The sequence below is a fragment of the Xenopus tropicalis genome, chromosome 7, assembly GCF_000004195.4.
Source record: "Xenopus tropicalis strain Nigerian chromosome 7, UCB_Xtro_10.0, whole genome shotgun sequence".
Classification (NCBI taxonomy): domain Eukaryota; kingdom Metazoa; phylum Chordata; class Amphibia; order Anura; family Pipidae; genus Xenopus; species Xenopus tropicalis.
Genome location: NC_030683.2, coordinates 84,496,409 through 84,514,169, shown reverse-complemented (window position 1 = coordinate 84,514,169; position 17,761 = coordinate 84,496,409). Strand labels below are relative to the sequence as shown.

General features: G+C 37.1%; 2 protein-coding genes across 3 annotated transcripts; one reads left to right on the top strand and one right to left on the bottom strand.

Moving 5' to 3' along the window:
- Nucleotides 1-2,590: 2,590 nt before the first annotated feature.
- Nucleotides 2,591-6,534, bottom strand: hspb2 (heat shock protein family B (small) member 2). Its single transcript, XM_002932937.4, has 2 exons — nt 6,409-6,534; nt 2,591-3,241 (listed from the first exon to the last, which is right to left on the bottom strand). The coding sequence occupies exons 1-2, from the start codon at nt 6,500-6,502 to the stop codon at nt 2,796-2,798; spliced, it is 540 nt and encodes a 179-aa protein (XP_002932983.1). The 5' UTR covers nt 6,503-6,534; the 3' UTR covers nt 2,591-2,795.
- cryab (crystallin alpha B) lies at nt 3,155-17,095 on the top strand. 2 transcript variants are annotated; one of them, XM_031906615.1, is made up of 3 exons: nt 3,155-3,260; nt 14,284-14,406; nt 16,742-17,095. In XM_031906615.1, exons 2-3 carry the CDS (start codon nt 14,284-14,286, stop codon nt 16,943-16,945), a joined length of 327 nt encoding a protein of 108 aa, XP_031762475.1. In that variant the 5' UTR covers nt 3,155-3,260; the 3' UTR covers nt 16,946-17,095. The 2 variants fall into 2 exon arrangements, with proteins under 2 accessions (XP_031762475.1, XP_002932964.1); XM_002932918.5 differs by lacking the exon at nt 3,155-3,260 and adding an exon at nt 10,015-10,604.
- The last annotated feature ends 666 nt before the right edge of the window (nt 17,096-17,761 follow it).

The window sequence follows — 17,761 nt, the reverse complement described above, 5'->3', positions numbered from 1 at the left end:
AATACCTACAATGAGCCTCATTTACTAACAAAGATAAAAAAAGTTTACTGAATAAGTAAACCCACTGACTATTTTGTAGAGTATTTGGAAATGTGGTCTTCTCTGCTTCTTTGCACTCAACTCAACTGTGTATTGATTAATAATTTTCAAATAACTAAGAATCTATGTGTTCTGTCACTCCTACTATACCAGGAAAGTAGAACAAAGGCTGTCCAACTGTTTGTATTAGCCACATAACAGACAAAAGTCTCCTAACATCATTGGCAGGTCAGCAGGACAGTTGGCCCGCCACCTTGCATTCTTCTGTTCTGCAGAATAAAACACAGGTCCAGACTGGATTTTCTGTAGAGAAATTCGGCATGAGGATGAGAACATTTGTACCATAAATGATTAAAGGGCCATTGTACCATTTTACTTTGTGTTTATTTTACCATGGCTGGCTACACAAAAAAAAATACATTTATTGGTTCAACAAAAAAATGTTAAATAGTAGAGGAAGGGGGGTTGCAAGGGGAAGAGAAAACAAAACTAAATATTATTGCAACATTATCCATTGTCTAAAGTACAACTGTTAAAAATTTACAGCAGTGCATAAGAGAGTTAATTCATAGTAGGGAAACTGGAGTCAAAAGATCTTTAAGAAACCTAATTTTCATACAGGCCAGTAAGAGAAGTGTAAATCTTGGAGGTGGGAAGATTTGAATCTCTCCAAAGAGCCTTTATATGTGAGATTTTACAGTCCCTTTTCCAAGCAAAATAGTGTGTAGTAATAGTCGGGATTGTCCCATTGTAGTATAATTCCCTTTATGAGACATTCCTAACCACCTCTAGGGAGCCTAGCAAGGTTCCTAGTAGTGTGGTATTAGGGTTTTCCTCATGGGTGAAACTAAGACTGCACATGATATAGCTGACCTGCTATGTAGAAGTAAGTAAGGTGGGGAGGCCTACGCCCTGCTCAGTAGAGCAGTCCAGGATAGCCTGGGTGCTTTATTAGCCCACAATAAGGGGACTAGTAGAAAGTTAACTTTACAAAAGAAGGAGAGGGGGATCCTGACCATTGAGTTCAGTAAAATATATAAACATTTTGGTGAGTATACCATCTTATATGTTTGCCCATCTCCATATACTCATTGGTAGTTTGACCCATGTTATGAACTTTGGCCATTATGTCTTTCCACAACATTTCAATTGGATTAAATTTAGGACTTTTAGTTGGCCATTTCATAACATTCACTTTATTCTTCTTTAATCATTCTTTGGTAGAAGGACTTGTGTGTTTATGTTCACTGTCTTGCTTCTTGACCCACTGTCTTTTGAGATTAATTTCATGGACTGGTATCTTTACATTTTCCTTTAGAATTCTCTGATAAAATTCAGAATTCCATTCAGGCCCATTTGCAGCAAAACTGGTTTTTATGTTGGAATGCAGTGTTTTTCTTTCTCCAAATGTAACGCTCCTCATTTAAGCCAAAAAGTTTTATTATGGCTTCATCAGTCCACAAAACATTCTTCCAGTATCCTTCTGGTTTTCCACATGAACTGTAGATGGTACCCTGCCATACACACCATTGCTGTTACATGTTCTCCTAATAGTGGATCATGAACATCAACATTCACCACCAATGTGAAACAGGCCTTCAGTTGCTTAGAAGTAACACTAGTTTCCTTTGTAACTTCTTGGACTATTAGATGCCTTGCAATTGGAGTTATCTTTGATGGTCGACCACATCTGGGTTGGGTAACAATGGTTTGGAACTTCCTCCATTTGTACACAATCTGTTGACTGTTAATTGGTGGAATCAGAACTCTTTAGCTTTATGGGCATCAACAATTCTGTTTTTGAGGTCCTTAGACACCTCCTTTGTTTAAGCCATGATACACATTCATCTTGCATTATCCATCCATAGACTGGGGTGAACTGTGGGGTTCCTTCCCTTTATTTATTTGCATACTACATATCACTGTTGAATACCTATTATGTTCACAATTTTGAGCATTGATCGCTCATATATATTTCCCCTTTTATCTGTTTCATTGGCCCATCTAAGAATTGTTTGCTTGCTAGTAGGCTTCAGCTTCACAGTCTACCAAGTAACAGGTAATTCATTGATTAATCACAAATGAGTACTTAGTGTGTGCATACATGTTTATGGGATAGTTAGTGTATTTAAGGCAGAGCAATGAATTTCTTATTTGTAATGAGCTTTGTCCTCTTTGCAGTTTATTTTTCTGCAGTTGAATATATTCACACCATTGCTTCAGACTTGCTCAAGCTTGTGCACTTGGTGTTTATTACTTCAGCTGTTCTAAATGGATGAAAGTCAAATTGTAAACATCACTCGATAAATGGCAACAGCTGTTGTATTTAGCTGTAGTGAGTATACATGGACTCCAATTCCTGTAAGCCTCATAAATAATACTGCACTTAGGTCTATGTGTAACGAAGTGGTGATGCAGCTATAAATACAGTAAAGTTAATATTATACAGGTATGGTGTCCCTAATCAGGAAACTCTGAATTATGGAAAGGCCATCTTCCATAGAATTCATTTTTTTTTTTTTTTTAATAATTACCTTTTTCTCTGTATCAATAAAACAGTAGCTTGTGCTTGATAAGCTGTAGGAATCAATGTTGTTGCCAAAACAATCCTATTGGGTTTATTTAATGTTTAAATGATTTGCTTATTTATGTGCCCCCTGCCCAATTTCCACCCTTTTTACAGAAGTTAGTGAAAAACCAGATCTACACTGTAAGAGCCAATTAATAATTTGTTATTACAACAGTTTGTTATAAGGTTATAAGTCTTTGGTCATCTCTCTGGAACATTTAGCTTCTGCTACAGGAGACCTTTGAACTTTTATCTTTACCACATTGTTTTCTCCTTTCAGGTCCACTTCTTTCCTGGGAGCCTCAATACTTAAGATTCCATCGTGGGACAACTTCGCTTTTACTAGTAGAGGGTCTACATCCAACGGCAAGATATATTTCCTGTTAAATGACCTACTAACAAAGCCATGGCTATCAATCTTCTGTGGATGCTTTGCAGATACTTCTAGGAGGTTGTCCATTGTATGAACGCTGATCTCATCTGGGAGAAAATGACAAACATCTAGGAATACTTGGAATTTGTGTTCATTTCTATTGATTTCAGAAAAGCCCCTATCTGTTTGTTTGTTAATCCTTGGCCTGATGTAATAACCATGGTATAATGTAGGGCACAGAAGATCCTCTGGGGAAATTCCTGAAGAACAGAACAAAAGGTTAGAGAAGAGTCATTCAGTATCTATGTTTTACATTATATCATAAATATCAGTTTAGAGCTACAATTATAGCTTTGAGGTAGCAGTAAATGACAACTACATTTATTATTATCCTTTAATTTTATAGAGCCAACATATTCTGCAGTGCATTACAGATATAATACATCATCATACACATCAGTCCCTGCCCCAATGGTTAGAAAAAAGTCTAGTACAACCTTTAAATTGTTTACTGGAAGATAGGGAGTGAACATTTGTATATAAGTCAGTAAAGGTGGTAAAAGTTAGTAACACTAAAATTAGGACAAAGCAGGCATTATAATTAAGAAAGAGGACAAAGGGACAGTGCAATCTTCGCATAATGAGACTGAGGTTCTGGGAGTATGGAAAGTTTGTGTACACGGCTTGAAATGAATGAAAAATCTACTGTCATTTATTATTTTTCTTGATTGAATTAGGAGGTGAAGGCTTACTTGTTTCCTACAATTGTGTCTGTAAAGGAGAAGGAAAGGCTAAGTCACTTGGAGGTGCCAAAATGTTAGGCACCACCAAGTGACTTAAATCGCTTACCTTGTACCCCGGGCTGGTGCCCCTGTTCGAAGAGAACAGCACCAGCCCGGGGTAGCTGTAGCGAGCGCTTCCTTTTTCTGCGTTTCTTCTACCGGTGAAATCCCTGGGCTGGCACATGTGCATTAGAGTGAAAAGTCGACTTTGTTGTTAAAGTTTGGCTTTTCACTCTAATGCGCATGCGCAGTGCACCAACGTGGAAGAAGGAAGTGCTCGCAGCTACCCTGGGCTGGTGCAGTTTTCTCCTAACAGCCATACACACCATTACTTTCGGAAAACTACTATTCTGAAAATGACCATTTCCCTGCAAACTGGAGGCTACATCACTCTAGGGCCAACACAGACTTGAATAAATCACACTGCAAAGTCCATATTGTGTTGCCAAAAGCTCATGAACTGTACTTTTCTATAATTACCGCCTGCCCCAAGTAGGTGTTAATTTTCGCACAGACGAATGCGATATTTAGCGCGTCTAAGTGTTTGTGAATCATGCGTTAGTATTATTTCTGTGCGAGAATTAACGCAATGCGTTAAAATGAACACATTCGGTTGCGCGCTATTTAACGTAAGGCATGCGATAATATTTTAGCGAATCGCATGCTTTTTTCGCATCAATTTTAACACAAAAAAGCATGCAATAACGCTTATCGACCTTTAGTGAATCAACCCTATTGTCTTTCAATCTCTTTGCAATTTTGCTATAAAAAGTATCTGTACAATGCCTTTACATCACACATCTAATCCCCATGTTCCTCTATGAGGGGGCTATGAGGGACAGTGGGGTTTAGAAACTTTAAGTAACAATTATTTACAAAAGCAGGCCTATCAGTGAAAAATGATCGACATGACCTGTAGGTAACTTTTTACATACATTTATAATTTGAAGAATAATTTTTTAGGGTCACTATTACTTTAACATGCTTCATGCTAAAAGAGAGACTCTTTCTCTTTTCTGCCCTATTGTTTATAAGTATAGCTTATATCATAGAGATAAATGAGGTATAAACAGTTTGATCTACTTGTACATGGCAGAAGTGCCTGTAGTAGAGTATTGGAGTACAGGTATGGGATCCCTTATCCAGAAACCCATTATCCAGAAAATTCCGAATTACGGAAACCCTGTCTCCCATAGACTCCAATTATAAGCAATTAATTCTAATTTTTAAAAATGATTTCCTTTTTCTGTGTAATAATAAAACAGTACCTTGTAATTGATCCCAACTAAGATATAATTAATCCTTATTGGAGGCAAAACAAGCCTATTGGGTTTATTCAATATTTAAATGATTTTTAGAAGACTTAAGTTATGGAGATCCAAATTACAGAAAGATCCCTTATCTGGAAAACCCCAGGTCCCGAGCATTCTGGATAACAGGTCCCATACCTGTATGTGATTATTAACCCAAGTGACCCCTCAGCAGACCCTCTCCCTATAAGTACATAATAGCAAAGATATTGAAAACACTCATTAAGTAATTTAAACATATTAGGAGTTAGATCAATCCACAATAATGGTGAGCTTAACTCATGCCAATTGTTGTTTGTGTCAGTCACTTATAAGGGATGCAGAGTCATCTTAATAAAATGTCAATGCACAGTCACTGTCTATGCCAACACAGACAATGAGAGATGGAGCAGCTGTGTTACTATTTTTATGACCTCCAGCACCAGTTACCAGCACTTATGTAAACTAAACTGATATCCAACCTGCAGTATGTTAGATTTACAGCAGAAGCCAAAACACATTACGCTCTAAAAACCTTGAAAAACATAATCAATTCAAAACATTTTTGTATACAATGCCATGGGTAAAACCCTAAATTAGCACAAACATACTGGATGTTTTCATCATACAAACAAAACTTATACATGGAACTTTGCTCTTCCGCACTGATCAAGAAAGAATATTCTTTTAAATATATTTGCAGTGCAGAGCAACAACTGATGCAGAAATAGCCTCTGTTCTTTCTCTTGGCCCCAATAAGCATAGTATGATCCCATTGTGTAGCAGGCAACAAACAATAAGTAAATTCATACAAAATGTGCAGCTATCGATAACAGAGAAGAAAGCTGGGGTGTATGTGAACATCTTACATGCACACAGTTGCTAAACTGGAGAAATAACTATTAGCATGGCTATATTTCTGGCATTAAGCACTATCATTTAATGGCTAATAGAATAAAAATGCAATATACAGATACACAGTATTAAAGAGGATCTCTTTGGCTTGAAACTGTTTTGCATACACAAAATCACAATAAATTATTTTATTATACCCAAGACCCAAGTTCTGGGGATTTATTTGTATTTTAAAATACTTGCTCTGCTAAAAACTATGCTCTGCTATGTAGGGAGATAACATTGGCATCAAACATACATTTTACCGTCCAGATGGCAATGCAGTAGGGAGTGCGAAAAGCTGGGTTGTAAAATGTTCATTTAATTGTTGTGATAGCTCTGAAAGTTACGCAATTCTGTTTTTCAAGTATTTTTTTTTTAATAATTCTTTTTCTTCTTTCTCTTTACCTTTTTTATTTAGCCAATTATATCAAACAAAAAAAAATACACATTTTTAGTTACCTTCTCCAAAGTTTTGGTCAAATATTTTGGTTGGGTTAGCAAATTCATATTCTGCACTCATGGGATAGGCATGAGGCACAGTTCTACCTTCCATCGACCCAAGTAGGAAAATAATGATGGTTTCTATCGAGGTGTCTGGCTGCAGTGCAGATGAGAGAAAGCAGCCTCTGCCTTCAACATTTTAATCACCGGGAGCTGATGGGAGGGGAAACTCTGATACCATAAAGCCCCCAAATAACTTTAGTTGCTGAGGCTTAAGGTTTCTGTAAACAGAATAGCTCACAGGGACACTTTTTGGATTTATGAGTTAAGTTTTCTGGCCTGGAAACTGTATCATTTCAGTTCATACAGTACATACTGTATATGGATGCTGAGGTAACAAAAATAATTAAAGCAAATCAGAATTCAATATATCTGTGGTAGCCATACCAGATAGACTAGAACTTTGATGAAGACTTTCATGAAGATAATGAGGTATGTTGTGTCAATGGAAGAAAAAGGAATTCATAAACTGAGGTTCCTGAGTCCAGTCTATGGAAGTTTGGAGTTTGAGTTTTCAAAAGTTGTCCAGCAGGTCTATCTGACAGGCACCTAGATGTTGTTGGATGAATAAGAATTATTTTTGAAGGAGAGTGACTGAGGAGAAGTATAGAGTTCTGCATCTTCTATATTGTTCATAGGATGCATTGTTTATAGGAGTCCATAGGATGTATTTCGTAGCCAGGGTTATGTGTCTTCGAAGAACCCAGTTACAATAGGCTAGGGTCTTTCTACATAGGAAACTTTATCTGTGCCATCTGTATATTGTTGCCAAGCTACATGAAATTATGTTATGAAGGGAAGTACAAGATAGAGGTCATCTTGCAGCTTGAGGTTTTGTGGTGATGGATGATGGAAATCTTGATCACCTGATGTTGGTAATGACTAGCGATGAGCGAATTTTTTCATCAGGCATAGATTTTCAGCGAATTTCCGCATTTCACCATTGGTGAATTGTTTCACAAAACTCCCATAAAAATTTGCAACGGAAAAAAGGGTTCGGTCATGGCAAATTGGGCATGGGCGCATCAAAAAAACGTGGGCGACCAAAAAAGACATGGAAAAAATTGTGCAACAAATTCGTTTCGCGAATTTTTATTGATTTCGCAAATTTTCTTGCTCTTTCGCACATTTTATGGCAAAGTTAAATGGGACAGATTCGCTCTTCACTAGTAATGACCTTCACAACCTGAAAAGGAAGCATCTGCTGTGATGGACAGAATTAAAAGTGGAGGAATGAATGCTGATGGAGGAAAAAGATCCAGTGCTGAAGGTTAAAATTGAAGGAATGTACACTGTAGAAGTGTTAATGAAGAATATCAAAATGTGCTGCCTGTAGGTAGAGAAAGCCATTTCCCTATGGCCATGGCTACTCTTCTCAAGGTAAGAAAAAGGAACCTAGGTGGAAGAACTGAATTTTATAGATTTATCTAAGACCAAAGATTTTATTTTAGGGTGAGAATATATTCCTGAGGGTTAGTAAGGTGTCCAGATTTGGTGTGACTAGAAGCATTTTGTCCAGATAGATGCAGAGAAAAGTGTTTGTACAGAGAGATACCTGAGTGTGCAGCACTGCATAATAAAGAGTGTTAGGTGGTTGGTACATGTTCATCCCCTGGAATGGCGCTAGCATTCACAACATGCAAACTGGCGTGTGCTGGGAAACACAAGGTGCTTGAAAGCATTGCATATAGCCATAATAGACATTATCAGTGTGAGCTGTGCTATATGTTATGCATAGAGTTAAACTCACAGCAGTTTAACAGATGCCTCCATATAGCTAATGATGTAATACCCCCAAAACTTGTCATTGTCTACCCCCTCACACTGGCTATGAAAACTGTAGTTGCAATATTCCAAAAAACAGTGGTTAACTCATGCAGTAAATCATCTAAATGGTCTAAATAGACAATACTATTGGGCAACAATGCCCTTCCCCACCTCTGAACAATACCAGGCATTAGTACCTGGGCAGCAGCGGGGGATGTAATTTCAGCTGGGAGATTTAAGCAATTTGCACAACTGCAGACCGAATTTGGGCTGTATAATCGTATGCTGTTTAGGTTTCTCCAACTATGGCATGCCATTAACACTCAATTCCTGGGTAATGGCCCTGATTTAATGGTAACATCACTACCAGAGGCGCCCTGAACTCATACATACTAAGTTCCTTAACCGAGTATACCTGACACCTCACACGCTGGGCCAAATTTACCCGGGTTATCCGTATGTATGCCCCAAATGCAACATTGAGCAAGGTAATTACATGCATATTTTTTGGGACTGCACTGAAATCCAATGATTTTGGTCAGAGGTACTGACTTGCAGCGCCACAGTCCCAAATATCTGTTCTCCAACTTTATGCCTACTTGGACACATGGAAGGACTATCACTTAACAAATACGATGAACTATGCCTCCTCCAAATTCTACATTTCGCCAAAAAAGCAATCTTAATGACCTGGAAGGCAACTTTAAATTAACGACACCCTTCCCAGTCAAAAGCTAACATATCTGGCTAGGAGATGCCCAGACAAATTTAACAAGATATGGGACAATTGGCTGAAAGACATACATCAACCCTGAATGCCACCACAAACTGGATATAATAAAAGGGTACATCAGCATGGACCCAAAACAGGGGCATGGACATAACAAATGGACACAATTAACGGACACTGGACCAGCAGTTTTAATTAATAGCTTCTTTATTAAGAACATAATAAAAGGCCATGGGACAAATGTAAGACAAAGTCAGTAATGCACTTGATAAGTAAGGAAGCCCAAAAACACCCCCCCCCCTTTCCCCCCTATCTACACTATTCTTCTTCTCTTATTTCCTCATTCTTTCCTTCTCTTTGTTTGCTCTATGCAAAATTTTTGAAAAATGCAATAAAGAAAATGTTAAAAAAAAAACAAAAAAACTTGTCATTGTCAGTCTGTGACATTTCCCTGCTGATCAGTGTGTGGCCAGTTATACCCTAAAATGGTGACACCTGCTGTGCCAGAACTACATGAACCCACATTTCTGTTTAACAATCTTACCCGCAGATCCATTAGTTAGATCAATGCAATTTAGCCATCCACAAGTGCGACCAAATAGAGCAAATGCCTGGTTAATCTATGATGTTCTGGAAGTTTGTCGATATGTGATCAACTTTAGCCACTGAGTGATTTATCATAGTAAAAGGTAATGGCAGTAAAGTATGGCAGTATAGAGGAAAATGAAGGTTTCTTGGACTGGACCTTTTAGCTTTCTACATTATTTGCTGATCAGAAGTTGGTGTCACAAACTCTGTGATGAAAAGTTTTGATTTACAACATAAACATATTTAACATGTTAATTGTTTAACCTGATGACTAACCTAGAAAGATATGAATAACATTATAATAAAATAATAATTGCACACTGCGTGTATATTTAGCTTCTTTGTCAGCAATGATCACACCCATGTAGGCATTTAACTCCCCCTCTGCCAGTAATGCTACATATTACAAGAATGAAGTTGTTCTAGTCTATACGCACCCTGTAGGAAGCTGGAAAAGGGTTGGATGTTTCTAGAGTATTACGGATTAAATCAATTACACTATCAGCTGTCAGATCTGGGCATGAAATCATCCTTGTCAAGTTACAGGAGAGTGGCTGAATAGATCTGTTGAGCCAAAAAGCACAGAAGTCGGAAAGTAAACAGAACGATAATCAGCATCTCTTCTTGCTGATCCAGTGGGCTGGAGAGTGAATAGAGAATTTGTCATGGCACATATCCAACAGCACTCTGCTGAATGGGGGCAGACGAGCATGGTTGAATAATGAAATCACCTGACATCAATTTTCCAGAAGGTTCAATGTTTGGGTGCAAGGGTGGAGCTGACTGGCAGTCCATTATATATAAGAGCTCTAGGTCCATTGGCTAACTCAGACCTTGAGCTTTTTCTTTCATAGTAGCCACAAGCAGCAAGAAAATGGATGTAGCCATCCAGCATCCTTGGTTCCGTCGTCACTTTTACTCATTCTTTGGACCAAATAGGATCTTTGATCAGAATTTTGGGGAACACCTTCACGAGGCTGAACTTTTCCCAACTTCCAGTGTATCACCCTTCTTCTTCAGATACCCCTTCTCCAGGCTTCCAAACTGGATAGACAGCGGACTGTCTGAGGTAGTTTTCTTTTTAAACCTGCAAAATGCTGAGCCTAGAGGGAGGCCTGGGAGGTTTAAGAGTACAATTAACTTTTTTGCATTGCCCAGTCAGATCTTATAATGCTTATAAGGAAAAGGGCAAGTAAATTCAATGGAAATATTCATCCAAAGTTTGTGTTTTTCTACATTCACAGTACAAATAGATACATTTACAAAGGATGCTGATTAATCAATGTAAATGCAACAAATCAATGTAATTAACTGAGTTTCTTTAAAGAGTAAAGGTGTGTAGAGTGGCTAGTAATATGTTAAAGTAATCATTTTACCACCAATTATAGTAACACCATTTGACAAATATTTCCAATTGAATATTAAGATAATATTGGCTCAAACAAATGTCTTAAACAGAGCACTAGGTAATTAAAACAAACATATTGGAAAAGAAAAAGACTATAGAACAGTTATATTCATTTATTCTGTGGTCAGATTATATTCCTGTGCCATTTGAAACATCTTATCTAATTATACACTGTACTCTTACAGAAGAAAAGTGGTGGATAGGAAAACATTTTTTAAAGCACTAAACTCTGTAAATAGTGTTGATATGGAGTTTCTAACAGTGTCTAGAATTGCTGTGAGTGTTGCTGTATGCAGCAGCTCTGTGTAGTTAAGGTTCTGCTGCACTCAAATAAAACTTCCCCCAGTGGTAGATTAAGAGCAGCTTTGTTCCTGGGCTGAGACATGTTTGCTGATACCACAAGTCACCAAATATCAGCCCTCCTAATACTTTCTGGGAAGGTTTTGAGTTCCTTGAGTTCCATCAAGCACCTGAGGCCTAAAGAGCCCATAAAATGACCACCACTAAGCCCCTTTTACCAGGGACCCTGTGTCCTGCTATTTGTAGCACCCTTCCTGGCCTTTGGTGTCAAATATGGAAGTTACTTTAAATCTTAGTTAACATTTCCTGATAGGGTAAAAAGTGGGGAACACCCAGCTCACAAAAAGTGGTGGAAAAAAATCAGACATTTTCTAATAAAAGCCAAAAGTGAAATAATACTTTTTAAAACAAAAATATGCTTTTTATAAACTTTCATAAATATAGCTCTAAAACAGCAATATTAAAAGCTAAACTCCTGGCCGTTATAGCTTGACTTTTGATTAATGATGTGAATGTGATTGCAGTCACTGTAGTGCCTTCAGTTATAACCTACGGCTGTTAGCAACACACACCCAGTCGCCTGCAAAGTTTACATCTAATTCAGTTTGGAAATGTGATGCTCCCAAATGTTGATACTGTAACCACATTAAGTAAAAGTACAAATAGTTTGCATGCACCAATTTTCTTTGGTTTGTTCAAACACCAAACTAAAGCTGAATCATATTTTGCTTATAAAAAAGTAAGCTTCCCTAAGCACCCACAGTTCTACTTAGAACCACAGATACAGCTTTTAGATAATGTTTTTGAAATTTTATTTGAAAAAATATGCTTTAAAAATGAACAATAAACAGTGTGTTTGGATCTTGTTACCCACTTGAAAAGTTATAGAGTAAAAGGTGGGGGATAAAGGTTCTTTACATAAAAGGTGAGGTTGCGGTACGGCTTAAGGCTAATCTAATGGCTAACAAAGTATCCCTTATTTTTAAATGATTAAACCACTATTATTTATTTCAGTAAAATACTGTAGCTGTTAAAAATGAGGATGCGGGGTTAGCTCTATCTGTTTCCATTTTCTCCAGATTCAGTTTTTCATGTCATTTGCAAGTCTCTGCTATTTTATCCACTACAGACAGCTCTGCAAATTTCCAGAGTACATCAGTATTTACCATTACTTCCTTATATATCACATTTTTGTAGCACACGTATTTTATTTTTTTCCCACAATATGGTCATCTCTGATATTTCCCCCAGTATACACACCCGTGCCATTTCTTTCCTGTACAGCCATCCCTGCCTTTTCCCCCTATACACCCATCTGTTTTAATTTCACATAATATAACCAACTTTCTCTCATTACAGCTAGATCTACCAGCTTTATCATTAACCCTACATATAATCACTTCTGCAATTTCTTCTTATTTCTATTTACCTCCAATCACCTCTGCGATTTACCCAATATAGCCATCTCAGATATGTTTCCCCAGTAAAACCATGTCCACTATTTGCCCCAGTCCAGCCACTGTTAACACTTACCACCCAATACAAACCTGTACCACTTTCTCCCTGTATAGCCAATTCATGTTTCCCCTAGACAACAATCTCTGCAGTTTGATCTAGTTTTGCTTCTTGGCCATACAGGTCTTTGGATAACCTGCTAGGGAAGTTCCTAAGACTACATTGCCACTACTCTTCATGTCCCTAAGGCTTTTTAAGCCCAGGGACACTGAACCAAATACTAATTGAGTGCCTATACATATTACTTCATAGACTAGGTGGGTCTGTGTATGTATGTTGCAACATAAAATAGTGATTTGTTCTTGGATAGGCATCAATGGCACAAACATATCATCCCCTCTATGCTGGCATGGCATGTATCAGTGGTGAACATCAGCTGTTTGGCTAATATAAAAGCAATGCAAAAAGATTTCAATCAATGCTGGCAACTGGACATATGCATTATGTTCATACGTATATTGCAAACTAACTATACTATGTGAAGGTCATTGTTTTCCACTTGGCATGATTAGGCTGGCAGCAGCATCTTCTTCAGTTTTATTGTGTCAGAAAGGAATATTGTTTTCTATTTTAGAACAGTAGGAAGTTGTCTGTTACATAGAGGAAAATAATTCCTCTTTGTAGTTTTCATAATAGTGACACAGGACTTTTTGTACAGTACTTGATATCAATGCACCGTTCTTCCAGAAAACAAAGCAAGAGCATTGTCAGTTTGTAATTTAATGATTGAAGTGGGAAGTATTAAGCATGTGACCTGCTTAGGAATGGAAGAGTTTATGGAATCCTATTCATGGGCATGATTGTGTATATAGCTATTTATACACATACATATGACTTCATATGTATTTGTGATTCATATTTGATTGTTAAATTGAATCCAAATTCACCACAGCCCAAAGCCCAATATTGATACTTTCATCACTGAACAAATTATGCAGGGAAACACATTTAAACACAGTGTAAGACACAGACATAGATACAGTATAGAAGTAGAAAGTGCAAGGGAGCTTAAAGAATAAGTACACCTTAAAAAAACTGAATGTAAAATTGCTGTTTTGCAATTTACATTAATTATTTTTTCAGTTTCAGAGCTATTTACATTTTCAGAGCAACATCAGAACATTTCTGTTTGCCTTCTGAAGGTAATCCGTAAAAACACTAAATGTAAAATAACTTGGGTGCTTTTCTAAGCAATTTATATAAATTTTTTTCATTTCACAGCTATCTAAGTCTTTATTAACGGACAATATAATGAATTTTGTAACATCAGTGCCACTTGCTGGTCAGTTTTTGCAACTGTACAGTCAAAGAGATCTGGTCAAAGGGGCAGCAGCTCTGTCTATATAAAGCAATAGGACTGAATCAGCCTGTCCCATTGGGTGTATAAATCAGGTTAAATTTAGCACATCTGGTAGCCTGGCCAAAGTAGTGTAATCTGTGCCCAGCTTTACTGTGCACTTAGTCTGGATAAAGCAAATGCTGTGCCAGAAACATTCATGTCTTCCTGCATGATTACCTCCTGCAGATGAAAATTGATAAGGATAGATTCTCTGTAAACCTGGATGTGAAGCATTTCTCACCAGAAGAACTAAATGTAAAGGTTCTTGGCGATTTTATTGAAATCCATGGGACACATGAAGAACGACAGGTAAGTTTGAAAGCTATTGGCATATAGGTAAAAAAATTACCTTGAAATGTGAATAAAACCATGGGGGGGGCGGTTGCCTGAATATATGCTCCATACCTATATAAAGATAGCAGCAGCCAGCTTATGCTTGCTGTTAGGAAATGAGTTTTTGTTGCTTTTTAAGCAAAATGTTTGTAAACAGTGACTTTTAAACTATACCCCCAGAATGAATCCTTAACCAACATATAGTTTATATCATGTTAAATGACCTGTTAAAGAATCTTGCCAAACTGGAATAAATATATCAGTAAATATTGCCCTTTTACATCCTTTACCTTGATCCACCATTTAGTAACAGGAAGTAGTGTGGAAGTACAAGGCAGAACTCTGTCCATTAATTGGCTGATGGGGCCTAGCATGTATGTGTGCCTTGGCTTGTTTGTGTGCACTGTGAATCCTATGATCCCAGGAGGCGGCCCTTAATTCTTAAAGGGGACCAGTCATCCACACATAAAAAGTTGTATAGTAAAAGTCCTTTGAAGATTAAACATGAAACCCAAATTCTTTTTTTAATTAAATCATCTATACCTGTTATAAATGTATTTGAAAATCTGAGCTGTCAATCATATATTGCCTGCCCTGCCTCTATGCCTCTTCCATTCAGCACTTCCTATACATCACCTAGATGGCAAATGCATAAGATTTTGGGGTGATACAAAGCTTGCCTTAATAACAGTGCTCACAAAATGGCACCGGCCTGCTGGCTGTGACTACTAATTCCAAGACTGAAGGTGAAATAGTGTAAGTAAAGTTTATTTTGCTCTACTAACCTGATCCAAAAGGATTTGTAATTATTTCTTAGGGTGACAGGTCCCCTTTAAAATAGCAATTTTCTATTTAGGGGTAACCAATGGCACATAATACTAATAAATAAGTATATTTTTTAAAAAATGGTTTATTTAGATGAATCAGGGTTTTACATATAAGCTTGTTTATGCAATATATTTGTAAAGATTTCCCTTAAAGGAGAACTAAAGCCTAATTAAAGAAGGCAGAAATGTTGTACATTATATTTTGGGTTTCTGTACTAGCCCTAGGCAAGCACAGCCCTTTACCAGGGAAGATGTGTGCCTCCAAAGATACCCCAGTAGCCCCCCATCTTCTTTTCTCTATTTTGCTCTGTGCTGCTGTCAGTTACTGAGCTTATGGACCGACTCAAAATATACTGCATAGAGTATAAATGTAACATTAAAAAACTGATTAGTTTTTTTTTGATTCATTCAGATTCACATTACATGACAGATCTAAAACCAAGGCATTTTCATCAGAATTGAATAATCAACCCTGCAGCATCAGCTTACTGTATATGACAACCCCTAAGCTCAGCTTCTCAACAGCCGCTCAGAGCGCACTGAGCACGTGCAGTGTCCCAGACAGTTTCTGGGGGGGAACAGAATCCATGGGAGATGGGGAGCTCCTGTGACAACTGTAACAACCTATATCATTACTACTATAGAGATGCCAGTGGAGTCAGTTTATTATTATAAAATATGGAATTTATAGGCATATTCATTTTTAGGGTTTAGTTTTCAAGGAATTATATTTACAGTTAGCATCTACAAGTATGGAAACCATTATCCAGGAAACCCATTATCTAGAAAACTCTGATTTATGTGAAGGCCATCTCCCATAGGCTCCATTTTAAAAAAAATAATTCCATTTTTCATTGTAATGATAAAACATTATACTGTACTTGATGAAAACAAAGCTTTGTAAATGCATATTAGTGGCACAACAATCCTATTGGGGTTATTTAATGGTTAAATCATTTTTTGCAGACTATGGGGGCCATTTAATAACTGTTGGATTTTTTTTATTTTGATTCGGATTTTTATTGCTAAAAGTTGCAGCAAAAAAAATTGCAACTGTCAAAATAGCTAAAAATCCAAATTCAACAATTTGACAGCTAAATCTTGTTAAGATCATGTTGAAATCAATGGCAGATGCCCCTTTCCTGGAGGATGAGGATGTTTCCCTTCAGAGTTTTCAGATTTTTGACGTTGCTTTTCTGTGCAACAATTCAAAAAAGTTGCAGTTTTCTTACGACAAAGTTGAAAATTCTGAATTTTTGTGACTTTTATGCAACTTTTCCAGTTCAGACTTTTTAGTAAATGTAAGAAATTCATGAAAACGAATTTATTTAAATTTTACAATAAAAAAAATGAGATATTAGTTTTAGTAAATCTGCCTTTTAAGGTATGGAGATCCAAAGTATGTAAAGATCCCTTATCCGGAAAACCTCAGTTCCCAAGCATTCTGGATAACTGAGTCTATATATTTAAATATTATGTTTCAGGATGAACATGGCTATGTTTCCAGAGACTTCCAGCGAAGATACAAAATTCCATCAGATGTTGACCCTCAATCCATCACTTCAACTCTGTCTCCAGATGGTGTGCTGACAGTCTCTGGACCAAGAAAGGTATCTGAAGTCCCTGAACGCTGCATCCCTATTACTCGTGAAGAAAAGGTAGCCATCAGCAGTACTCTTAAAAAGTAGGACCTGTTGACTCTTCCAAGCACCAATGATACCGTTCCACCCTGCCATGATTAAAAGCTCATACTAATCAGATACATGTTTATATGATGCGTTATGACCAAAGCATATTACTACTGCAAATAAAGCAAAGATAAGCATTTGGTTTTGTAATATTGCTTTTATATGAGTAAGGGTATATATATTAAGCCTACTGAGATGCTTTAGAGTTATCCTGTAGCTGACACCAGATTAATAATGTACCTGTTAAAGCAGAAATTTAAACTAAAATGATCCTTTTATTGCTGGTATTATAAGGCAACTGCAACATAAATTCATTTTTGAAATTAACTTTTCATTGTACAGCTTTTCTGTTTGGAATTTCCAAAATTATCTGGTTGCCAGGGTCATTGGCAGTGACTTTAATGACACTATTGGTACATTAAAGGAACAGTAACACCAAAAAATGAAAGTGTATAAAAGTAATAAGAATAAAATATACTGCTGCCCTGCACTGGTACAACTGGTGTGTTTGCCCCAGAAATTTATATAAACAAAGCTGCTGTTTAGCCACGGGGGCAGCCATTTAAAGGAGAAAAGGCACAAGCACATAGGAGATAACAGATAAACACTATTGTATTCTAGAGAGGTCATCTGTTATCTGCTATGTAACCTGTGCCTTTTCTCCTTTTTTCCAACTTTAATGGCTGCCCCCATGGCTACACAGCATAAATATAAACTATAGTAGTATTACTGTACCAACCACACAACTTTTACCAGTGCAGGGTATCAGTACATTATATTTTAATTACTTTCAAAAACTTTCATTTTTTGGTGTTA

Coding starts and splice junctions, on each gene's coding strand:
- hspb2 (XM_002932937.4), bottom strand. CDS start 6,502: ATGGAAGGTAGAACTGTGCCTCATGCCTATCCCATGAGTGCAGAATAT. Junction 3,242..6,408: donor TGACCAAAACTTTGGAGAAG/GTAACTAAAAAT, acceptor TCTGTTCTTCAG/GAATTTCCCCAGAGGATCTT.
- cryab (XM_002932918.5), top strand. CDS start 10,410: ATGGATGTAGCCATCCAGCATCCTTGGTTCCGTCGTCACTTTTACTCA. Junction 10,605..14,283: donor TAGACAGCGGACTGTCTGAG/GTAGTTTTCTTT, acceptor TACCTCCTGCAG/ATGAAAATTGATAAGGATAG. Junction 14,407..16,741: donor GGACACATGAAGAACGACAG/GTAAGTTTGAAA, acceptor ATTATGTTTCAG/GATGAACATGGCTATGTTTC.